At 49.4% G+C, this 25,869-nt stretch overlaps 1 protein-coding gene across 2 annotated transcripts in view; it reads right to left on the reverse strand.

The window, feature by feature from the left end:
• Positions 1-18,293: 18,293 nt before the first annotated feature.
• Positions 18,294-25,869, reverse strand: part of LOC142465180 (uncharacterized) — a 57,879-nt gene continuing 50,303 nt past the window's right edge. The window contains exons 6-8 of one of the 2 annotated variants that reach the window (XM_075569150.1): positions 23,189-23,290; positions 22,297-22,328; positions 18,294-21,116 (exon numbers count right to left, since the gene is read on the reverse strand). In XM_075569150.1, coding sequence (XP_075425265.1) covers positions 20,886-21,116; positions 22,297-22,328; positions 23,189-23,290 — 365 coding nt within the window. In that variant the 3' untranslated portion in view covers positions 18,294-20,885. Of the gene's footprint in view, positions 21,177-22,296; positions 22,329-23,188; positions 23,291-25,869 lie in introns of both variants that reach the window. The other variant, XM_075569149.1, reaches the window with a different exon arrangement.

The following is a 25,869-nucleotide window of genomic DNA, read 5'->3' on the forward strand; positions in this document are numbered from 1 at the left end:
GGAGGGGGCAGTGCTGAGGGAAGGGGAGGCTCGGCATTACTGGAGGAGGGAAGGGAGGGGGGCAGTGCTGAGGGGAGGCCCGGCATTACTGGAGGAGAGAAGGGAGGGGGCAGTGCTGAGGGAAGGGGAGGCCCGGCATTACTGGAGGAAGGAAGGGAGGGGGGCAGTGCTGAGGGAAAGGGAAGCTCGGCATTACTGGAGGAGAGAAGGGAGGGGGCAGTGCTGAGGGAAGGGGAGGCCCGGGATTACTGGAGGAGAGAAGGGAGGGGGGCAGTGCTGAGGGAAGGGGAGGGCCCAGCATTACTGGAGGAGAGAAGGGAGGGGGGCAGTGCTGAGGGAAGGGGAGGCCCGGCATTACTGGAGGAGAGAAGGGAGGGGGGCAGTGCTGAGGGAAGGGGAGGCCCGGCATTACTGGGGGAGAGAAGGGAGGGGGGCAGTGCTGAGGGAAGGGGAGGCCCGGCATTACAGGAGGAGAGAAGGGAGGGGGGCAGTTCTGAGGGAAGGGGAGAGCCCGGCATTACTGGAGGAGAGAAGGGAGGGGGGCAGTGGTGAGGGAAGGGGAGGCCCGGCATTACTGGAGGAGAGAAGGGATGGGGGCAGTGCTGAGGGAAGGGGAGGGCCCGGCATTACTGGAGGAGAGAAGGGAGGGGGGCAGTGCTGAGGGAAGGGGAGGCCCGGCATTACTGGAGGAGAGAAGGGAGAGGGGCAGTGCTGAGGGAAGGGGAGGCCCGGCATTACTGGAGGAGAGAAGGGAGGGGGGCAGTGCTGAGGGAAGGGGAGGCCCGGCATTACTGGAGGAGAGAAGGGAGAGGGGCAGTGCTGAGGGAAGGGGAGGCCCGGCATTACTGGAGGAGAGAAGGGAGGGGGGCAGTGCTGAGGGAAGGGGAGGCCCGGCATTACTGGAGGAGAGAAGGGAAGGGGGCGGTGCTGAGGGAAGGGGAGGCCCGGCACTACTGGAGGAGAGAAGGGAGGGGGGCAGTGCTGAGGGAAGGGGAGGCCCGGCATTACTGGAGGAGAAGGGAGGGGGCAGTGCTGAGGGAAGGGGAGGCCCGGCATTACTGGAGAGAAGGGAGGGAGGCAGTGCTGAGGGAAGGGGAGGCCCGGCATTACTGGAGGAGAGAAGGGAGGGGGCAGTGCTGAGGGAAGGTGAGGCCCTGCATTACTGGAGGAGAGAAGGGAGGGGGCAGTGCTGAGGGAAGGGGAGGGCCCGGCATTACTGGGGGAGAGAAGGGAGGGGGGCAGTGCTGAGGGAAGGGGAGGGCCGGCATTACTGGAGGAGAGAAGGGAGGGGGGCAATGCTGAGGGAAGTGGAGGCCCAGCAATACCGGAGGAGAGAAGGGAGGGGCGCAGTGCTGAGGGAAGGGGAGGACCGGCATTACTGGAGAAGAGAAGGGAGGGGGGCAGTGCTGAGGGAAGGTGAGGCCCGGCAGGGGAGCAGTGCTGAGGGAAGGGGAGGACCTGGCATTACTGGAGGAGAGAAGGGAGGGGGCGGTGCTGAGGGAAAGGGAGGCCCGGCATTACTGGAGGAGAGAAGGGAGGAGGGCAGTGCTGAGGGAAGGGGAGGCCCGGCATTACTGGAGGAGAGAAGGGAGGGGGCAGTGCTGAGGGAAGGGGAGGCCCGGCATTACTGGAGGAGAGAAGGGAGGGGGGCAGTGCTGAGGGAAGGGGAGGACCGGCATTACTGGAGGAGAGAAGGGAGGGGGGCAGTGCTGAGGTAAGGGGAGGACCGGCATTACTAGAGAAGAGAAGGGAGGGGGGCAGTGCTGAGGGAAGGTGAGGCCCGGCAGGGGAGCAGTGCTGAGGGAAGGGGAGGACCTGGCATTACTGGAGGAGAGAAGGGAGGGGGGCGGTGCTGAGGGAATGGGAGGACCGGCATTACTGGAGGAGAGAAGGGAGGGGGGCAGTGCTGAGGTAAGGGGAGGACCGGCATTACTAGAGAAGAGAAGGGAGGGGGGCAGTGCTGAGGGAAGGTGAGGCCCGGCAGGGGAGTAGTGCTGAGGGAAGGGGAGGACCTGGCATTACTGGAGGAGAGAAGGGAGGGGGGCGGTGCTGAGGGAATGGGAGGACCGGCATTACTGGAGGAGAGAAGGATATGTGCAAGGGAAGGGAGATTGATGTACAAGGGAAGGGGGGGTGATGTGCAAAGGGGTTGATATGCAAGGGAAGGGGGGTGGTTGATGTGCAAGGGGGGGGGTTGATGTGCAAGGGGGGGGGTTGATGTGCAAGGGGGGGGTTGATGTGCAAGGGAAGGGAGGTTGATGTGCAAGGGGGGGTGATATGCAAGGGAAGGGGGGTGGTTGATGTTCAAGGGGGGGTGATGTGCAAGGGGGGGGGGTGATGTGAGGTGCAGGGGGTGATGTGAGGTTCAGGGGGGGGGGGTGAAGGGGGCACCCAGATAGTCACTTGTCCCTCTTTGTTGGAAGTGCTGCTGTTATTCTCCTTTCTGGAGTCAGTCCTTGAGCTCAGGACCCAGCATGGGCACCTGTTTAAGGGCCTGTAGCAGGGCAGAGGAGTCCATGGGCGACACGTCTGGTGAGGGGAACTGCTGAGACCTGAGTGTGTCTGGACTCAATTACCCTGAGTGGGCAGAGGCAGAGTGAGACAGCCCAGGGTACAGCATGGGCAAGGTTCCTGGATACCAGCACTTTTCCAGCATGGGGAAGTAGGCAGAGGGTGGTATTAGGTAAAAGGAAAGGCAGACAGGAGGGTGAGGGTGGTAAGAACTCATTGCCGGTAGGTCGCTGCTGCAGAATCGGGCCTCCTCGGTGGCCTCCATTCTGGGTCTTTTTGTCGGTGTCTCCTCTTTCATTTAACTTTTGTCATCTTTGTACAGAACTCTGTAAATTGTTAGCTTCATTACAACATTCATGTTATTTTCCCCCTTTGTTATAGCACCTGCAGTTGACCATCCAGGCCCTCCAAGAAGATCTTCGAACTCAGAGGGACCTTAACCACCTTCTACATCAACGTGTCGTCCAAAGCCATCAATTTCAGATTGTCCACTTGTAGTGTATAATGGCATTGTCTAAAGAGCTCTGCATGTTTTTTTTATTGGATAATGTGTATCTCAGAAGTTAACTTTTGGGTGGCAAGACAACAAATGTCCATGATATAAATGTCCAGCGTGAGACACTTGGAGAATTTGCAACCTTATATCCCATGCTTCGCTTGCATGCACGTAAATTCTTTAAATACAGTATATGTGAATGTCTATAACAACATTTGATTATATTGTTAAAAAAATAGAGGGAAAAATTACTCCTGTTCAGACTAATTTATCGATGGCAAGCATATTCGAATAAAACTCCCAGCAAAGTCAGGATCAATGTTCTACAATTACTGTACAAACATTTTCATTCGATAGTTTTGCAAGCTGTTGCTGATGCCAAATGTCGTTTTATTGCGATTGACGTCGGAGTATATGGGAAGCAAAGCGATGGTGGTGTGTTCAGAGCATCCTCACTGTTCAAGTTAATCGAACAAAAAAAACTTGTGTTTCCAGCTGACAAAACATTGCCATCAGGTAACCGGGACAAGATACACAGAAAACATATATTATACAAAACAATAATTTCCTAGGCGCGCTGACAGATAATTAGACCTGGCAAGAAAGTTGCAGTCCCATGAATCAGACAATGATAAAAGTGAGATCCACAGTCCACAATATTCAGTTCCTTTAGATAGGAGGCTGATCCCCGCTTCGTGGCCGCGACTCGGAGCGCCTAGTCCCTCCTCTGATGACGTACCCGGCTAATCGAACTCTTCTCCTCTCACTGAGTATGCACGTTGCAGCACGTCCTGGAGGCTCCACCCTACGTGCGTTTCGTGACTGCTGACGTCACTTCTTCAGTGATTACCCATGCCGGTTCCAGCCTCCTCCTGCATCCCCTCGGCACCCTCCCATGTGAGCGGACGGCACGTTGTATGTCACGCATAGGGCATAACGGCATGTGAGTGCATGTTTTTAACCCTTGTATTTTTAGAAATAAATGTGTTGGTATCACACTATTGGTGCCCATCTTTTTTTCCACACGGTTTATGGTGTTGCTGACGCTTGGAGTGAGACTTTCGTCACCAGCTGCAAGCATCCAGTCAGGAGCCAACCGTGAGGGAACTAAAGAAACCTTTTGAGGCCCATTTTTATCTACTTTTAAGTGAGTAGCTAGCAACGGTGGGAGTGTACAGAACTGACCATTTGGTACTGCGCAATGGCTGTCTTGTTTCTATCCCCAGATCAGCCTCCTATCTAAAGGAACTGAATATTGTGGACTGTGGATCTCACTTTTATCATCGTCTGATTCATGGGACTGCAACTTTCTTGCCAGGTCTAATTATCTGTCAGCGCGCCTAGGAAATTATTGTTTTGTATAATATATGATTTCTGTTTTCTGTGTATGCTTTCTATACATGCCTTGTGGATAGGCCTGTTTTATTCCTGTGGCAGCCATTCCCCATTCTGCCAAGTCAGTTTGTGAGGAATCACATATATCGTTTCCCTCAAAGGGGATTCTCTTTCCTGTTTGTTATTTAGAGCACTTATTTATTCAAATTAATTTATAAGGTTAGGTTTAATAGGTTTGAGCGCTGAATATATGTTTTTAGTTTAACTTTTTTCACTAACCGGGACAAGATGCCTCATGTACTCGTAGCAGATGAGGCCTCCCCGTTGCTGAAGTACCTCATGAAGCCGTATCCTAGAAAATCGTTATCAAAAGAGGCCGAAATTTACAACTACAGACTATCTCGGGCTCAACGTTGTGTTGAATGTGCATTCGGTATCATGTCAGGAAAATGGAGAATACTCTTAAAATCTATAGAAACATCTGTGCCAAATGCCAAACATATTGGGAAATGTGTCACTGTACTTCACAATGTGGTCATAGATTTAGAAGGGTCTGTTGATTCTTCTGTTATCGATTCTGAAGATGTAATTACTTGTTCTCTCCGTCGAAATAAAGCTAATAATGTAACAGGGAAAATGGCAAAATGTATCCGAGATTCGTTCAAAGATTACTTCAATGCCGAGGGAGCAGTGCCATGGCAAAATGACGTGTAATAAAATACATTTCCATCTTTAATAAAAATGATCAATAACCAAATGTCAGGTGTTTAAAATTCAAAATACTGTTACGTGCTAAATAAAACTGTTCCTTTTCAATAAAGTTTCTTGTGTCTGAAACATGTTTAATTTTTTTATCAATCTTTTTGTAGCCCTTTTTCTGACACGCTAAAGCGACTACGGGTAACTGCGCGCACCTGCGGCTCCAGGAGATCTGAGCCTCCGCTAGCTGGGAGCCTGGGGTAACACTTATAGCGCAGCGCCTCCACTTACCCAGGATCCCCGTGATGTGAGATTCCCCTGGGCAAGAAACATATACACACACATGTATGATGCAACCAACTTTACTATATGCACAATAACCTTAGCACTCTATCATATTAATTCACACGCAGCATATAACCCAACACATAACCTATAATGCAATATAACCTTAACGCAGCTAAATGCTAATGTCCTTATACCTTGAGTGGCTCGGCCACGCTCTTAATGAGTATTGTCCTGTACAGTAGTGGCTCAGCCACGCTCTTAATGAGTATGTCCGGGTCCCGCCACCGCGTGCCCCACACACCGTGTCCTTGCGCTAGTAGTTAGAATAACTCAGTGTATTAGGCCTTTGGTCACTCACTAGTGTCCTCAAAGAGTTACGCCTAAGGCGGGATCAGCGCCTGTTGACCGGTGTTGGTGCACTTTACGTAAATACCTTCCGGTCACGGCGGTGACCGGTAATGCTTCGAAAAGGATCAGCCGAATCCTTGCTTGTCTTTGATGTCTGCAGTGCAGCTGTCTGGTCCCAAGCAGCTCACCAGCAACCCTGCTCCGCACGCTTGTCCCTAACTGTCTACACAGTAAGGTGACTGATTGCTACCACTATGGGCGTCCCTGCAGCACAGCAACCTACTGTGACTCAGGGGTTTCTCCTCAGGGCCTGCGGGGTAAAGCTAGCCTATGCAGGCGGGTCACAGACCCCCTGCACGCATACACCCTCCTCCTTTACCTTCCAGAACCCCTCTCTCTTGCGTGACCTCTCCCCCACGCTTCCCTTTCCTGTCCCTGTCATCCTAGCCTTCTGATTGGTCCTTCACATCAGGTGACTGCCCATGAGCTCATGGGAATTGTAGTTTCTCCACGGAGCCTCTCTGCCTAATCTGCACAGACACACAGCTCAGCTATTGCATCACACTGCCTGTCTCACTCTGCTAGGGCACACTGCAACACTGTTGCAAACACTCCACAAGCTTCTCACTGAACAACAACAGCACAACAACAGGACACACACTGAACACACATATGAGGTTCCTACCACATCCTTACATTTTATATATCTTTAGATATATACTAGCTGATATACCCAGCGTTGCCCAGGATTGCAGGGGCGGGGGGCGTGAAAGGCAGGGAGGGGGGGGACGGGGGCGTGAAAGGCAGGGAGGGGACGGGGGCGTGAAAGGCAGGGAGGGGGGTGGGGGCGTGAAAGGCAGGGACGGGGGTGGAAAGGCAGGGAGGGGGCGTGAAAGGCAGGGAGGGGGTGGGGGTGTGAAAGGCAGGGAGGGGGTGGGGGCGTGAAAGGCAGGGAGGGGGCGTGAAAGGCAGGGAGGGGGGCGTGAAAGGCAGGTAGGGGGGCGAGAAAGGCAGGGTGGTGGCGTGAAAGGCAGGGAGGGGACGTGAAAGGCAGGGAGGGGACGGGGGCGTGAAAGGCAGGGAGGGGACGGGGGCGTGAAAGGCAGGGAGGGGGCGTGAAAGGCAGGGAGGGGGCGTGAAAAGCAGGGGGGGCGTAAAAGGCAAGGAGGGGCTGTGAAAGGCAGGGGGGGCGTGAAAGGCAGGGGGGGCGTGAAAGGCAGGGGGGGGCATGAAAGGCAGGGGAGGTGTGAAAGGCAGTGGGTGGGCCGTGAAAGGCAGGGGGGCGTGAAAGGCAGGGGGGTGAAAGGCAGGGAGGGGGGTGAAAGGCAGGGAGGGGGGTGGGGGCGTGAAAGGCAGGGAGGGGGGGCATGAAAGGCAGGGAGGGGGGGCGTGAAAGGCAGGGAGGGGGGGCGTGAAAGGCAGGGAGGGGGTGTGAAAGGCAGGGAGGGGGGGCGTGAAAGGCAGGGAGGGGGGGCGTGAAAGGCAGGGAGGGGGGGGCGTGAAAGGCAGGGAGGGGGGCGTTAAAGGCAGGGAGGGGGGGCGTGAAAGGCAGGGAGGGGGGGGCGTGAAAGGCAGGGAGGGGGTTGGGGGCGTGAAAGGCAGGGAGGGGGGGGTGAAAGGCAGGGAGGGGGTGGGGGCGTGGAAGGCAGGGAGGGGTGTGGGGGCGTGAAAGGCAGGGAGGGGGGGGGCGTGAAAGGCAGGGAGGGGGGGGCGTGAAAGGCAGGGAGGGGGCGTAAAGGCAGGGAGGGGGCGTGAAAGGCAGGGAGGGGGGGGGGCGTGAAAGGCAGGGAGGGGGGGGCGTGAAAGGCAGGGAGGGGGGGGCGTGAAAGGCAGGGAGGGGGGCGTTAAAGGCAGGGAGGGGGGCGTGAAAGGCAGGGAGGGGGTTGGGGGCGTGAAAGGCAGGGAGGGGATTGGGGGCGTGAAAGGCAGGGAGGGGGTTGGGGGCGTGAAAGGCAGGGAGGGGGGTGGAACGGCAGGGAGGGGGGTGGGGGCGTGAAAGGCAGGGAGGGGGGCGTGAAAGGCAGGGAGGGGGGTGGAAAGGCAGGGAGCGGGTGGGGGCGTGGAAGGCAGGGAGGGGAGTGGGGGCGTGAAAGACAGGGAGGGGACGGGGGCGTGAAAAGCAGGGAGGGGACGGGGGCGTGAAAGGCAGGGAGGGGGGGGACGGGGGCGTGAACGGCAGGGAGGGGACGGGGGCGTGAAAGGCAGGGAGGGGACGGGGGGCGTGAAAGGCAGGGAGGGGACGGGGCGTGAAAGGCAGGGAGGGGACGGGGGCGTGAAAGTCAGGGAGGGGACGGGGGCGTGAACGGCAGGGGGGGACGGGGGCATGAAAGGCAGGGAGGGGACGGCGGGCGTGAAAGGCAGGGAGGGGACGGGGGACGTGAAAGGCAGGGAGGGGACGGAGGGCGTGAAAGGCAGGGAGGGCACAGGGGCGTGAAAGGCAGGGAGGGGACGGGGGCGTGAAAGGCAGGGAGGGGACGGGGGCGTGAAAGGCAGGGAGGGGGCGTGAAAGGCAGGGGGGCCAGGGGGGGCGTGAAAGGCAGGGGGGGACAGGGGGGGGCGTGAAAGGCAGGGGGGCGTGAAAGGCAGGGGGGGTGAAAGGCAGGGGGGGCGTCAAAGGCGGGGGGGGCATCAAAGGCAGTGGGGGGGGGGCGTCAAAGGCAGGGGGGGCGTCAAAGGCAGGGGGGGCGTCAAAGGCAGGGTGGGCCGTCAAAGGCAGGGGGGGATGTCAAAGGCAGGGGGGGCGTTAAAGGCAGGGGGGGCATCAAAGGCAGGGGTGGGAAAGCGTGAGAGAGAGAGAGAGAGAGAGAGAGAGAGAGAGCGAGAGACAGAGACACACGGGCCTATGTAGTAAGCGTCAATAAGGCTGCGTCTATAGTATTTCAGACGGAGGGAAGGCACACACGCTGCAATACACTTGCTGAAGCCTGAGCTTTTTTATGGCTTTGCAGGGTATGCAGCGGGCGCGATTTGGGGGCGTGTCAATGAATATTTGTAGGCGTGGCAATGACGTTCCGGCGCGGACGTCACTTCCCTACCTCACATCCCGATCCACCGGCATTTTTTCAGATGCAGCATCTGAAGCACTGTGCAGACAAGTTCACTTTCTCCCGGTCTGGAAATTAACTTTCATTTTGTGTGTGTTGTGTGTGTTTGTGTTGTGTGTGTTTACCACCGGCATACAAAAAAGAAAAATGGCGTCACTTTGAAAATGTAACTTCACTTTGATTGGAGAAGACAGGTCATGTGATCATGCCATCGCGCAAAAAATGACTTGGCTCTGTCTCCTTCAACTTTGCGCCTTTGCCAGCTCTGTCTGACGTGCGCGCTGGTGCCATCTATAGACATCCTCAAAGAGGACCATAGATGTGAACGCGCAGCTGCTCCGTCTGAAATACTATAGACGCAGCCGTAGGCACTTATTGGCCAAAATGCCTACTATTATTCAGTAGCCTCGATAAGTGGGCGATAACGGCCTGTATCGCCGAAAAATCTTTTGAAGAAAATCAAATCGCCGACTGAGCGGCGATAAGCCACGTAGACACTTTTCCGAATGTTCATAAACACGCGCGATTCCAGTAGTCGCGAGTCGGCGATCGCCGCCTATCGCGGCCCTAAAATGGCAATTTTCTCCCCAAATCCAAACAGTAAAATAAGATTGGTGGTGAGAAGCATCGATGAGCGGCGATACGGGACTTAGAAAAATGTTGGCCTTTTTCCTGCATTGGATTGATGCCGGGGATCTCAGGAGCTGATACCCATTAATACCAGCACCGGAGACCCCCGGCATGAGGCCGATGCAGGAAAAATGCATTTACAGCCACTTCATTACTTTAGCAGCCATGGCGACGCGTGTGAGAAGCCACCGGAGCCACGGTAAGTTAGGTTTGCAGAGGCCCTGCAGCTTCCCCGGCACTTAATTTAAGTGCCTTCGGGAAGCGCACGGGCCTCTGTAAACCCAGCGCCGACCCGCATTCAGTCTCGTGCCCCCCCCTGGGGGTTGTGCCCCCCAGTTTGCGCACAGCTGACTTAAATACCAATTGTATTTCAAAAAGCGAGAAGTATCAAAACTATGAAAGCACCTCGCAGGTTATGAACAGAAAACAAGGGGAGTTTAATGAATGGACCTTCCCCAAATGGTAATTTCTCCTGTGGGAGAACACGGTGCCTTACGTGTAAACATCGTAAGAAAGGGGATACGGTTACCTCCCACTCCAATGGAGTGTCATATCCAGTAGTAGGACATATAGACTGTTTGTCTACACATATAGTATATCTGCTCACCTGTCCATGCGGTCTCCAGTATGTTGGGCGGACAGCACATACATGACGTACACGCTTCCTAATCTTTCAAGACATTAATCCCAAATAGATCATAAGGATTCGGGTTCTTAATGGTTTTTTTTTTTTTTTAATTGTTTTTTTTAATGGTTTTTAAGAGCAGTACAAGGAGTGCATACAGACATTGTTTCGTATATTCACCAACATCAAAACAAAGATAACCATTGTATCAACAAAATTAAAGATAAAAAATAAACAAAAAGAGGGGGGTGGGGGAGGAGGAGGGTGGGGGTCCGTCCCACCTTCAGCCATCTCCCGCTCCAGGATTATGTATATTCTGTGTACACATCATCTCCTCTAGGGTGTCTTTGTTTTCTGGTGCATCTCTGAGTTCTTCCTACCCCTCTCCGGCCACTGTGCCTGACCCAACATCAAGCGAGAACACACTTACAGTATCACTATTAAAGCCAAATTGTGGACCTCTCTACTCCTGGGATATCTGTTTGGGCCAGCCATGGCGTCCAGACTTTTAGATAATTTTCGTCACTGTCATATAAAAGACTTGTCAGTTTCTCCACCTGGCATGCATAACAAATCCGGTTCCGAATCTTAGGAATTGTTGTAATTTTGTTTTGTTTTCACAATTCTGCGATCTCGCACCTCGTTGCTGTAGCAAAATGAGCAACCATTTTAAGCTCCGTTTTGGCTAGACCCGGCAATGGCCTGTTTAATAGAAAGAGCCACGGGTCTAGCAGAATTGTGAGGGAAGCATCCTCTGTAGCCAATCTTTAATTTTTTCCCAAATAGGGGCCATTCGCCGGCAGGACCACAGCATGTGTAACAGATCTGCGGTCTCTCCACATTGTCTAGGGCACAATGGGGAGTATCCTGTTAAGAATTCCGATAATTTGAGTGGAGTGAGCTCCTACCAATTAGGCTAATTAGGCTAAAATAAAATAATATTCTCATGAAAAAGGGTATTTTGTTAAACCCTTTGGCCAAAGCGTTTGTAAGCCTACATGCCACTTCAAGGCAACCCGATAATGCAGGTATCTACCATATATATATATATATATATATATATATATATATATATATATATATGTAATAATTGTCCCATGGACAAGTGAAAAAAGTGTAAAAGCCCTGAAGGGGTTAAATAAAGCATGAATTTATGTGGGTAGTAAAGGTAGTATAGGTGGGTAGTATAGGTAGTGTATACAGTATATATATATATATATATATATATATATATATATATATATATATATATATATATATATATATATATACTTACAAACGCTTTGGCCAAAGGGTTTAACAAAATACCCTTTTTCATGAGATTATTATTTTATTTTAGCCTAATTGGTAGGAGCGCAGGAATCGTTCTTTTTGTTTTTCTATATGTTAAGGCCTATCTTTTTACCTGCAGCAAACTTCTATAGGGAGGAGCGCGGTATTATGTACAGTTTTTCACAAATATAATGCAATCCTTTTCCTTGCTGCATACTCCCATGGGGAATTGTAAATATAGTATCTCTGAAACGTCATAGGGGTAGGTTTATTGGCTCATCTGCTTTACATAGCAGTTACTGAGCCCCTACCAATTTTCCAATTAGTGCAGGTATAATACACCCCAGTGTCAATCTGGACATCACCCTCCATTGAATGGTAGGTGAATGTGTAAGGCTGACAGAGAGATATATATGTGTAAGTTTTATTATATTCACATCTGGGAATTTGGGCACCCAGTTTACCTCTATAGTAAAGGTAAGTATGATACTGGCTTTACAAAACACAGAACACCAGCAAGCTCTTTTTGGTAACCCCTGAGCCCCCACAATATATATATATATATGCAAGAGAGAAAGAGAGGACCCCGCATCCACAAGACATGTAAACACAGCTAAATACCGACACTGGAAAAATTCAAACTACAGTGAGTTGTCGGTGGTGCTACAGGGGATCCATGCTGTATTTTAAACATTTCTGTGCTTTGTTTTAACTATTTTTGTTCTGTGACAATATATTAATAAACCTTATGTGATTTGTACTGATACAAATACTAGAGTGCTTTATTTAGGGCCTTTTTCTCTCTCACTATATATATATATATATAGCCATGTGTAAAATTGGTGTACATATCTCTTTTTCATACTGGCAGTAAACCTGGTAAGTATGCAGGATTGCCCGCAACAATCATGGAGGTTTGCCCTCAAACCCTGGGGAGGTGTCATATGTCCCAAAGGAAGTGTTAACATGCTTTGTGTCCACCCTTAGTGACACAGAGGGTGTCTGTTTTCCTGGAGGTGATATAAGACACAGCACTGCCTAAAGTTAGCAGTTCTGTCAGTTGGTGTTTTGACTCTGTTCAGGAGAGTCATATGGAGGTCTGCAACAGTGATGCAGAGGCTGATGCAATAGCTGTGAGTCTGGGCAGCTCAAGAGAGACAAGCTGGTGAATCGCCCTGAGGGGAGAGGTTGAAAGCAACTCCATTAGGAGATGGAGGAACCTTCCAGATGGAGTGCAGCAGAGAGATGAGCGGCTAAGCTGCTAGCTGTGAGGGGCAGCTTGCCCATACCACCAAGCAATAAAGATGCCCTGTTCAAAGACAACCCCACTGTGTGAGTGTGAAGTTACTCTCCAGCGGAAGGCACCACCAAGAAGGAGTTCCTCATCAGAACCATGTCCTTGCGGACGCAGAGATCCTGATGAGGTGGAGGCGCTGCACTGTATGTAGGTAAAACTCAAGCACACTACCTCAGCTGCCTGTCTGGGTTGACAATCCCCATACACCATCATGCGGGAGACTCAGGAGTCCTGTTGCCAACAGGTGCACCACCAGACACGACCATGTAATGGGGGCTGGTTAGACCACAGGGGCCAATGTGAGATTGGGTGGGTCAGTCAGGCCAGAAAATGCGTTACATTTGGAGGCACTGCTGAGAGACCTGTCAACAGGACAGGCTTTTGCTAGGCACACTGGGAAACAGGGAGAGTGTATGCTGCCACTTTGTGCTGTGTTGGGACGGACCTAGGGGTAGTCAGGGGAGCTGATGGAGTTGTCAGACCGCAGGGACGACCTGGGGACCTGAGAGGAGTTGGGAGTCTGAAGCCGGGCTATAGCTGTCCTAGTCACCTTAAGGTAGTGCTAGTGGTAGGATGCCTAAAGGGATAGCCTGTTAACGTGGTCAGGAATCCTGGAGAGGGTCTGCGCTAGGCTGACCAAGAGAGGTAGACGCCCAAGTACTGCATGGAAGAGCCAGAGTACTCTAGCCCATTCCAGACCACTTACCGAAGGGAGCACAGACTGGGAGGAAGGAGATACAGCAGACACAGAGAGAGTGAGCCTAGCCTGAGGTAGTGCAACATGAGTCAGACCTACATTAGGTACACAAGGTGGTGCATCAAGGCAATCTTTATTGTATCGGTATGGCAGCTGCCCCGCAGAAAGGAGCTCCATGTACAATAAAACCATATACAGTAACCAAATGGCGACCGCAAGAATGGAGGATCCGCGCGGGGGGGAAGGTCCAAAATGGCGGACTGAGGCGGATGGAGAGAGCGCACATGGCGTGTGTGCGGGTGAAGAGCAAGCTACGGAAACGACTTTTGTGAGCCTGCTGTGGAGTGGCGCCAAGGCTGTGGCCGCGCCATTTTTGTCCTGTCTAGGACCTAGGGGTGCTACCCGAGGACATTGAGGAGGACATTGTGGTGTGTGGTGGAAGTGGAAGATATGCTTGCCAGCTGGTGAGCGCTATACAAAAAGCTACCTCAGTTGCTAAAGTGATTGGCAATGTGAACCAAGATGGCGGCTCCCGCTTCCCTGGGAGACCGCGTGGGCCGAGTGCAGAAAATGCTGCAAATGCAAAAGTTGCAAAAAGTTGGCCGAGATTGGCGCCAAAGAAAGACCCCCACCCTGCTGGGGGGTATGGCACGAAAGCTGTGGCCGCGCCCTCATGGACTGTGACAGGCTCAGAGCCAGTGCTGGGTCACCCAGTGAATCTGTGGGACCCTCCCCAAATATTCACCAGGGGGAGGGGTCTCTATCTCTGCCAGGCGAGACCCGAGTTGTCTGTGGGAGGAGCTGGATGTGAGCTTCCTGTCCCTCAGTTGCGAGGAGCTGGTGAACAGGAGAGACCACTGTGCAAAGTGTCTCCCGTAACCAGCACTACAAAAAGCGAGACGGACATTGGGGTATATCCCTATTCATTGCCAGGAGGCTTCCTGGTAGTCATGGCTGGGGACAAAGAGACATTGCGGTGCCTGTGCATGCAGTGCAGGTTACCCGGCGGAGAAGCTAGCACAACGGCTAGGTGCCCCCACTGTGGCATCCACTACCTATGGGCCGTGCAGCCCTTCGTATCAGGGCAGAACGTGGAGGCGGGAGCGGACACAGCCAAGCTGACGGCTAAAGCCCTGCACGCGGCCCAGAAAGAACCTGTTGATCCCGGAGAATTGGGATCGCTCCTAATGATTGCAACGGAGCCTAAAGAGAAAGGGGCCTGCAACCGCGGTGAGAACCTGGAACCTCACCGTCAATCCCATGTGGGAGTGCCACTCCCCGAGTCGGAGTTCGGCTCCTCGGACGAGGAACAAGCGACCCCGACGACGGTGGTGATGCGCCTACCGGCGGACCACTACTGCGGTGCTGTGAAAGAACCGGCACTTACCTGTGTCGCGGCGGAACGGAGTCTCGTGTCACCGGTGCAGAAACAACCTGAGAGGCGGAGTCCCACGGCCGTGGTGACTGGCGGAGCCGACGACGGAGAAGGAACCATCCTGAGCCGACGGAGCGGTAAGCGACATCCTTGTCCTCCCCAGGCACTGGTGGTGGCAACGGCGGAGAAAGGCCTAGTTCGGGCCCGAGCGGAGCGGAGAGCAGAACCATCACTTCCGGTGACGGATGTCGTTCTGGAGGAAGAGGTTCCGGTTGGGAGCCCAACGCAAGATGGCGGCAGTGAGTCATGCGAGATCCATGACATCACATCCGGCGGACACAGTGGAGCTGGGTGGAAAATGGCCGCGTCCTCGCGACCAAGTAGCTGTACCAGGTCGCCTGGATCCGGGAAGAGCTGGCAGGCCCTGGGGAAGCCTGGGAACAATGAAACGGGAGAACCGGAGCGCCAGTCCGATGGCACCGGGCAAGGTAGCACGAAGTTGCGGGTCGTAGCCCCGCGTATGCTGGCAGTATTTCCCTATGCCCAACCCCAGGCCATAGTTAAAGCCCCTGCCCCTGTCACTTCCTCATCTGGGTCCCAGTCGAGCAAAGGGTTGTATGGGGAGTCCTGGGACACTTCTGATGAAAGGACTGGGGAGAACCTGGACTGGGGTGATTGTTTTACCTCCGATGAGGGATCAGGGAGGGAAGTGTTAACCTATGTGAAGTCTCCGGGGGTGAATCCTACTGTAATCAAGCATGTGGCTAAAGGGGAAGCCAAACGTTATGGTATGCACACTCATTCCAGTGGGATGTCTGGGGATTTGGGTAATGTTGCTCATATTGTGCCTGTTGCTCGGGTACCACCCTATGTGCCTCCAGTGTCGGCAAGAGTTGCCAGGAATCGCCAAAAGTTGTTACTTTATTTTCACCAGCCATGGGAGGGAGAAATTGAGTTCGAAATGGGTTCCACTGATGAGAATAGGGGATATAGTTCTGATGAGGAGGAAGGATCAGGGGAAGAAAATTGGGATTCTGATAGCTATCTAGAGGATTGGGATCCTGAAGTGTTAGACGAGAAGTGGTGTAATCAAGAAAAGATAGCTTACATCTTCAGGAGATGCCTGAATGAAGTGTATGGGCATGATCCTCTCAGTCCACTAGCATCCAGGCCAGAGTTATGGACTGATTGCGGGTGTCCAGTATGTCACCCAGAGTGTTATAGCATTGCTGCTCTAAACCCAGTGGACCATGCTGTGCGCAGGCCACCTTAAGAGGGTATGGTAGTACCAGTAATGGATACTCCAGCAGGGAGTAATCCTGGTTGTTACACATCTAAGTTAGGATGTAGCTGTTATGTTATGATGAAGATATGTACTGTAATAATGTATTGTTGTGTTTTGCAGTGCTACCTGAATGAAGGTTCCGCAAATTTAGATCCCAGCCGGGGCGTTGGGTTCCACCAGGGGGAGAATGTAGTCAGGGGGAGAATGTAGTCATGTGTAAAATTGGTGTACATATCTTTTTCTCATGCTGGCAGTAAGCCTGGTAAGTATGCAGGATTGCCAGCAACAATCATGGAGGTTTGCCCTCAAACCCTGGTGAGGTGTCATATGTCCAGTGGTTGACAAATCACCAAAAAATGTACCCGCCACACAAAAAAATGTACTCGCCACCTAGTACCAAACGTGTGCTGCTTGGGCCAATATTTACTCGCCCGGGGGTTAAATCCACTCGCCCGGGGCGAGCAAATGTATAGGTTTGTCGAACACTGCATATGTCCCAAAGGAAGTGACAACATGCTTTGTGTCCACCCTTAGTGACACAGAGGGTGTCTGTTTTCCTGGGGGTGATATAAGACACAGCACTGCCTAAAGTTAGCAGTTCTGTCAGTTGGTGTTTTGACTCTGTTCAGGAGAGTCATGTGGAGGTCTGCAACAGTGTTGCAGAGGCTGATGCAATAGCTGTGAGTCTCGGCAGCTCAAGAGAGACAAGCTGGTGAATCTCCCTGAGGGGAGAGGTTGAAAGCAACTCCATTAGGAGAAGGAGGAACCTTCCAGATGGAGTGCAGCAGAGAGATGAGCGGCTAAGCTGCTAGCTGTGAGGTTCAGCTTGCCCATACCACCAAGCAATAAAGATGCCCTGTTCAAAGACAACCCCACTGTGTGAGTGTGAAGTTACTCTCCAGCGGAAGGCACCACCAAGAAGGAGTTTCTCATCAGAACCATCTCCTTGCGGACGCAGAGATCCTGATGAGGTGGAGGCGCTGCACTGTATGTAGGTAGGACTCAAGCACACTACCTCAGCTGCCTGTCTGGGTTGACAATCCCCATACACCATCATGCGGGAGACTCAGGAGTCCTGTTGCCAACAGGTGCACCACCAGACACGACCATGTAATGGGGGCTGGTTAGACCACAGGGGCCAATGTGAGATTGGGTGGGTCAGTCAGGCAAGAAAATGCATTACATATATATATATATATATATATATTTATATATATATATATATGCAGTGTTCGACAATTAATTATAACAACACGCCCGTGGCGAGTGGATTTAGGCCGCTGGCGAACCATGCTGCGGCTCTATGAATTCCCCTTCTCGCGTCAATTTTTTTTTTTTTTAAATAAATAATCCCCCTCTCTGATTGGGTTGACGCGGGGAAGAGGGCCAGCAGGCAGCTCTGGGTTAACCCATTCCCCCGATCTTCTCCCCCTCCTGCCCCTGATCTCCTCCCCCTCCTGATCTCCTCCCCCCCTGCCCCCGATCCCCGCTTGCTGCCCGGGGGCAGCGGTGTCCGCCTCTGGAGGGGGGGCGGCCCCTTGCAGAGGCCCCCCCGCCATGCGGAGGGCCCTGCTGCCGTGCGGAGGCCCCCGCTGCCATGTGCGACCCCCCCCTGCCTTGCAGAGGCCCTCCTGCCGTGTGGAGGGCCCACTGCCGTGCGGAGGCCCCACTGCTGCCATGTGCGACCCCCTGCCTTGCGGGTGAGTGTGTGTGTGTGTGAGTGACAGACTGAGTGACTGTGTGTGTGTGTGACTGACTGTGTGTGTCACCCTCTCTCCCTCTCCGTGTCACCCTCTCCCTCTCCCTGTGTCACCCTCACCCTCTCCCTGTGTCACCCTCTCCCTCTCCGTGTCACCCTCTCCCTGTGTCACCCTCTTCCTCTCCCTGTGTCACCCTCTCCCTGTGTCGCCCTCACCCTTTCCCTGTCGCCCTCACCCTCTCTCTGTCGCCATCACCCTTTCCCTGTCGCCCCCACCCTTTCCCTGTCGCCCTCACCCTTTCCCTGTCACCCTTTCCGTGTCGCCCTCACCCTTTCCGTGTCGCCCTCACCCTCTCTCTGTCGCCCTCTCCCTCTCTGTTGCCCTCTCCCTGTCGCCCTCTCCCTCTCTCTGTCGCCCTCTCTTCTTTGCTCTCTCTCTGTCTTTGTCTCTCAGTCTCTGTGTGTGTGTTCTCTCTCTCTCTGTTTCTCTCTCATTCTCTCTGTGTCTTTCTTACTCTCTGTGTCTCTCTTTCTCTCTGTGTCTCTTTCTCTGTGTGTCCCTCTTTCTCTGTGTGTCTCTCTTTCTCTGTGTGTCTCTCTTTCTCTGTGTGTCTCTCTTTCTCTGTGTGTCTCTCTTTCTCTGTGTGTCTCTCTTTCTCTGTGTGTCTCTCTTTCTCTGTGTGTCTCTCTTTCTCTGTGTGTCTCTCTTTCTCTGTGTGTCTCTCTTTCTCTGTGTGTCTCTCTTTCTCTGTATGTGTTCTCTGTGTGTGTGTGTGTGTGTGTGTGTCTCTGTCTCCCTCTGTCTCTCTCTCTCTCTGTGTGTGTGTCTCTCTCTCTGTGTGTGTCTCTCTCTGTGTGTGTGTCTCTCTCTGTGTGTGTGTCTCTCTCTGTGTGTGTGTCTCTCTCTCTCTCTGTGTCACTCTGTGTGTGTATGTGTGTGTGTGTGTGTGCGTGTGCCGCTGTGTGTGTGTGTGTGTGTGTGTGTCTCTCTCTCTGTCTCTCTCTCTCACACTCTGGATCTCTTATTTACCCTATATATCTTAACTGCCCTATACCTACACCGAAATAACCTATACTGCTTTCTTCCAGATCTAACTCTCGAGCGTCACACTGAAGACATCGGAATCCCACCTAACCCAGAAGACAGGTAGGGAACACCTCCCCTCCAATGTATAACATTGCGGGAATGAGGGTACCTGGACATTGAGGGACTGCGGATCAGGTAAGATCCCAGGCGGGATTGCTGCTTTAAATATTGTGACGCGGGGGCGTCCAGGCACTAGTTATGGGGTTCAGGAACATTTACACACACACATGTAACAAGGACTAATTGTAGTATAATGTAATACAATAAATAAACTAATGTCAAAAACGAATGTTGTTTTTACTAGGAATTTATTAGTTTATTTTTTTTTAAAGCGGGCCTGGGGGCGGGACTAGGGGTGGGGCTAGCTGGCGAGTAGATTTTTTGTTCGGCGAGTAGATTTTTGGGTGATTTGTCAAACACTGTATATATGTATATGTGTCAACATGGAGTGCTATTGAGCGTGGCATATGTATACAACAGACGACAGAGAAGCCCAATGCTACATCCAACATGACAGAAATACACAGTAAAATACTTATATATTCTCTTCAAATAGGGTCATTTAGTTTAACCCTTTGGCCAAAGCGTTGTAAGCTTGCGAGCCACGACAAGGCAGACACCTGTTCGCATATATGATACTGGCTTTAGCCAGATTTTAATTGCATCACCCACATAAGCTAATGCTTTATTTAACCCCTTCAGGGTTTTTACACTTTTTTCACTAGTCCATGGGACAATTATTACATTTATATATATAGTGTAGGTACCTGCAGTAACGGGTTGCCTTGACGTGGCACGAGGGCTTACAAACGCTTTGGCCAAAGGGTTTAACAAAATACCCTTTTTCATGAGATTATTATTTTATTTTAGCCTAATTGGTAGGAGCGCAGGAATCGTTCTCCCTTAATGTCGTGCAGATTGAGCATTTAGATGTGGCCGTTAGTATCTCTGTCCATTCTTCTGTGTCTAGAACCTGACCTAACTCTGTCTCCCAGAGTGACATATTTTTTTTGTTTTTGCATAACTTTTGGGCTAGAACCGGTTACTTCTCGATACATCTGTGATTTGAGTCCACAAGAGTCGGTCCCTAATAGAAAAGCTTTTCGAAATTAGTCAATGGGGGGTGAGGGGTGTGTTTGTTGTAAAATGCTCTGATCTGGAGGTACCTATAAAATTGAATGAGGGATATCTTTATCAGATTTGATCAAATGATTTAATTTTATAGGGATACTGTTTTAACTGCTATGAGAGTATTTATTTGTGTAGTACAGGAAGAGCTCAGTGGTGCTTCTTATCCCACATGGGGACTTTGAGTTTATATTACCTTTCATATTGTTACTGAGCCTGATTTAACAAAATCTACTTACAGATATTGTCTGACTCACCTTCTTTCAGTTTATCAAAACAAGTTTTCCTGTTTGTTTATACATAGTATGTGTCATAGCCCCTTTTACTGAAAGGTACAGCAGCGGCAGCTTTTATTTGAACACTTCCCGCACGGCAGGATGCGTGCGGGAAGTGTGGTGACGCGGCTTGCCGCGGCGTCACAGTCACGTGCGCGCCCGGCTTCCCCGACACCCCTGGAATTTAAAGTGAGGTAAGCAGGGGTGCGGGGAAGCAGAGGGGCAGAGCAGGAGCCGGGTTCGAGGTCGGGAAGGGGGGCTAAAATGCGCGCGAAGTGGAGGGGGGTGCGCGGGCAACACGCGGCGGCGCGCGGTCTAGACGGGGCGCCAGCTGGCCCGCAGTGCCGCCGGTAAATGTTCAAATAAAATCTGCCGCTACTGTATACAGGGATATATCAAATAAGTAAACATGGGAAGGATGTTGATCCAGGGATTAATCCGATTGCCAATTCTTGGAGTCAGGAAGGAATTTATTTTTCCCCTTAATGGTTTGTTTTTGTTTGCCTTCCTCTGGATCAATAAGTAAGTATAGATATAGGATAAAGTATCTGTTGCCTTAATTTAGCGTAGGTTGAACTTGATGGACGTATGTCTGTTTTCAACCTTATCTACTATGTACTATGTAATATGTATCAATGATGTCCCTTCTTTCTCTTTTTAAAGTTGGTGCTGCTGGTTGGAGCAAGGTTAGAGAGGAGGGGTTAATTCCCAGTAGAAGGCAGGTTAGCTTGCAGGTGAGATAAGCACTATCTAATACAGAAGTACTGTACTAGAAACTGGGTTTGCTTTGCAGGTTATTTTGGCTGCTCTGTATAATATACAGGAGGGAGAGGATCGAGATCCTGCACAGTGCAATATATCAAAGGACCAGATTTGAGAGTTTGAACAGGGGAACCCTCAGAGGCAGGAGGTCGTGATGATGAGTTTAGTTTCTTCAACGGTGGACAATCAGCTGGTGGGAAAGGATTAATTTCCGAGTATAGATGCTGCTCTTCCATCGTCTTCTGTTCCAATAGGGGTACGGTCTGTGGAGGAGACATCTTCTTTGTATTTATTGGGTCACAGTTCTTAGAGCCAGAGTTCTTCTTCATGTAAAGAGACAGAGTATGAGAGGCCATTCTGATGCCCTTCTGCTAACCATACCATTAAGGTGCTTTCCTTGCCTCACTTCCCACTGGAACAATACTAAGTTAGGATACCTCTCTTTATAAGATTTTTTTTGTGTCTATGGGTCCAATAACTGCAATTTTTACAGAAAAATCCAATGAGACTAAATTAATGTATCATGTGTAAAAAAAAAATAAGTGAGAAAGTCATCTAACAAAGGAGACTGTCTTCCAAGCAGAGAGATTCATTATCCATGAGTGAGACTACCCTTTAATGACAAACACTACAGCACATGATTGAGACTACCCTTCAATGAGAAGCACTACATCACATGAGTGAGACAACTCTTCAATGAGAAGCACTACATCACATCAGTGAGACCACCCTTCAATGAAAAGCACTACATCACATGAGTGAGACCACCCTTCAATGAGAAGCACTACATCACATAAGTGAGACCACCCTTCAATGAGAAGCACTACAGTATATCACATGAGTGAGACTACCCTTTAATGAGAAGCACTACAGCACATGAGTGAGACTACCCTTCAATGAGAAGCACTACATCACATGAGTGAGACCACCCTTCAATGAGAAGCACTACATCACACGAGTGAGACCACTCTTCAATAAGAAGCACTACATCACATGAGTGAGACTACCCTTTAATGAGAAGCACTACATCACATGAGTGAGACTACCCTTTAATGAGAAGCACTACAGCACATGAGTGAGACCACCCTTCAATGAGAAGCGCTACATCACATGAGTGAGACCACCCTTCAATGAGAAGCGCTACATCACATGAGTGAGACTACCTACTAATTACTCAATAAGTGAGATTGGCATTCAATGAATGAAATTAGTCAGGGGTACCTATGAAATAGATTCTTGTTACAAGATTACCCTTATACGAGAACAACTCATAGCCCCAATATGCCTCTTCATGAAGGATGAATCCCTGGTATAAGAACATGTTTTCACGACCCCAGCATGTTGCACCCCATACACCATCCTATTCCTGATATCAGAACGTCCTCATTATAAGATCCTCTCATCACACATTTATTTAGTGACCTGGATATAGCGGTGACTTACAATGTGTGCTGGCTCTGCGGCTGGTCTCTTCCCTAAGGAACAAACAGACAGTACACAAACAATTGTTATTATGTGTTGAAAATTAACACGCACAGTAAACGGGCCAATATCTAAGGGTTAAGGACAATATTTTTGCTCTTCAAGAGTGGTAACTCGGTCAGTTAGTGGGCCATTTCAGTAATAGTACTATAATATTTACTATTAGTATAGTGTAGCATAGCATAGTGTATTCTATTGTATAGTCCTGTATAATAGTAGTATAGTATTAGTATACTGTAGTATTATATATATTATAGTATTAATATATTATACAATATTAGTACAGCTCACCCCCCTTATAATGCTGTGCTTGGGGTCCAAAGAATCACATCGCGTTATAAGCGGATTGCATTCAAAATAATGTACAATTGTATGCATTGTACAATAAAGTATTTAAGATACCAATAATCGTGTTGTAAAGTATTCATAAATACGAAAATTGGGAGCCACGCCTGCATCTCGTTATAAGCGGATTCACGTTGTAACTGATCGCGTTATAACGGGTTTGAGCTGTATAGTAAATAGTACTGTATAATAGTATTAGTTTAGTGTATAGAATACTGTAGAATTTATATATTGTAAAGTATTGTATATTATAATAGTATTAGTATATTGTAGCATATTATATAGTATAGTATGATATTAGTATACGGTAGTATAGTATAAGTATAGAGTTCAGTATAGTACAGTATGTATTAGTATAGTATAACGTAGAATAGTATAGTGTAGTTGTTATCAATGTAAAACAAGTGTGATAAACGTGTTCACCAAACCAGAGGCAGGAAGACTGATCTTCGCTTATCTCACGCAGACTCCTCTGACAATGTGACACATGCGAGGATACTGAACTTACATTTCCTGAAGGTGCGAGTTCTGCGCAGCAGAAGAGGAATTAGAATACACATTAGCAGCAAGAACAGGCTGCCCCCAATGGTGTAATATATCCATGTGTGACCTGAAACAGAAACACACGGCGCTCTGTTGGTGATGGGATACATGAAACATGGGATCTGGAGTTAAACCTCTAAGAATTGTGCTTTCTATTTCCTGATCCATCCAGTCCTAGAGATGCTACGCTCTGATTCACTGTTACATATTAGATTAGGTTGAAAAAAGGCATGCGTCCATCAAGTTCAACCTATGCTAAGTTTAGATGACAGATACGTTATCCTATATCCGTACTTACAGTATATTGATCCAGAGGAAGCCAAACAAAAAATCTCAGAGACATTCCTTCCTGACTCAGTCTCAATCAGATTACTTCCTGCATCAACATCCTTCCCATGTTTACTTATTTGGTATATCCCTGTATACAGATGCAGCAGCCGTTATTGAAACACCACGCGGTGTATACCTCGGAACACCCATGTCATGGCGCGGGATTTCTTCCAACCGTACCACCTTAAGACGCAAGTGCAGGCGAGTGCATAAAATAGCATTTTAGTGTTCTGGCTTTTAAACACCTGAAATTGACACAGTAGCACAGTAGCACAGTACTGTACACATTACAATTCATTCATTTCATTGCATTTAATTGCACACAATCCATGAAATTCAAACAAAGCAACCGCGATAAACACGTGTTTCTGGGGTGATTGGCGGCGTTAATGCCAAGTGGAGTACAGGAGCGCACACGAAAACTGCGCCGTGATTTGTTCGAATAACAGCCGCTGCATCTGTACCTTTCCTTTCTAAAAAGATGTCCAGCCTTTTTTTGAACAAATATATTATATCTGCCATCACAGTCTCCATGGGTAATGAATTCCACATTTTAACTGCCCTTACTGTAAAGAACCCTTTCCTTTGTTGCTGGTGAAATCTCCTTTGCTCCAACCTAAAGGGATGGCCCGAGTCATTTGTACTGCCCTTGGGATGAATAGTTCTTTTGAAAGCTCCGTGTGTTGTCCCCGAATATATTTGCATATAGTTATCATATCCCCTCTTAGATGCATCTTTTCTAATATAAATAAATCTAATTTAGCTAGCTCATAAGTTAGGTTGTCCATCCCCTTTATTAATTTGGTGGCTCTTCTCTGCTCTCTCTCTAGTTCCATAATGTCTTTTTTAAGGAGTGATGTCCAAAACTCTACTCCATATTCACGGTCTGGTCTTACTAATGCTTTATAAAGGGGCATAATTGTTTACTTCCTTTCCATCCATTGTCCGTTTAATGCAAGATAAGGTCTTGTTTGCCTTTGCAGCTACTGCATGACTTTGGGCACTATTGCTAAGCCTTCTGTCTATAAGCACTCCTAAATCCTCCTTCACCAAGAATTCCCCTAATTTATCCCCATTTAATTTGTAAATTGCCTGTTTATTCTTGCTTCCCAAATGCATAACCTTACATTTATCTGTATTAAACCTCATCTGCCATTTACCTGCCCACGTTTCCAGTCTCTCCAAGTCCTTCTGAAGAGAAATTACATTCTGCTCTGATTCTATTACCGTACACAATTTAGTATCATCAGCAAAGATGGAGACTTTGCTCTCGATTCCAACCTCAAGGTCATTAATAAAAAAGTTGAAAAGCAGGGGTCCCAGTACCAATCCCTGAGGTACTCCACTCACGACTTTAGCCCAACCTGAAAAAGTTCTATTTATGACAACCCTCTGTTGTCTGTCCTTTAACCAGTTTTCAATCTAGGTGCATATATTATTACTGAATCCAATTTTCTTTATTTTGTACACCAACCTCTTGTGTGAAACCGTATCAAAAGCCTTCTATAGTAAGTAGACCACATCAACTGCATTACCCTGGTCTAAATTCCTACTTACCTCCTCAATGAAACAAAAAAGGTTAGTTTGGCAAGATATATCCTTCATAAATCCATGCTGACTATTACTAATAATTTTGTTTTCCATTAGGTATTCCTGAATATTATCCCGTATTAAACCTTCAAGTAGTTTCCCTACTATTGAAGTCAGGCTTACAGGTCTGTAATTTCCCGGTTGTGATCTAGCTCCCTTTTTAAATATTGGCACCACATCTGCTTTACGCCAATCTTGTGGTACTGAGCCTGTGGAAATGGAGTCCTTGAATATTAAATATAATGGTTTTGCTATTACTGAGCTTAACTCCTTGAGAACTCTTGGATGTATACCATCGGGGCCAAGTGCCTTATTTACTTTAATTTTTTCAAGTTGCTTATGAACTTCTTCCTCAGTTAACCAATTGGTCATTAATATGGAGGTTGTGGTTTCCTCCTGCGGCACTACTATTGAACTTGATTCTTCCCTGATAAACACAGAGGCAAAGAATTTATTTAATACCTCTACTTTTTCCTTATCTCCAATAATCTGCCTGCTCATCTCACACTGAAAGGGTCCTATATTTTCTTTTCTCATTTGTTTGTTATTAAGGTACTTAAAGAACTTTTTAGGGTTGACCTTACTTTCTATTGCAATCCTTTTTTCATTATCCATTTTTGCTAATTTGATTGCCCTTTTGCAATTTTTGTTACATTCCTTATAATTCTGATACGATGTCTCTGTCCCTTCTGACTTAAAGAATCTAAACGCCTTCCTCTTCTTGTC

The sequence above is a fragment of the Ascaphus truei genome, chromosome 13 (assembly GCF_040206685.1).
Source record: "Ascaphus truei isolate aAscTru1 chromosome 13, aAscTru1.hap1, whole genome shotgun sequence".
Lineage (NCBI taxonomy): Eukaryota > Metazoa > Chordata > Amphibia > Anura > Ascaphidae > Ascaphus > Ascaphus truei.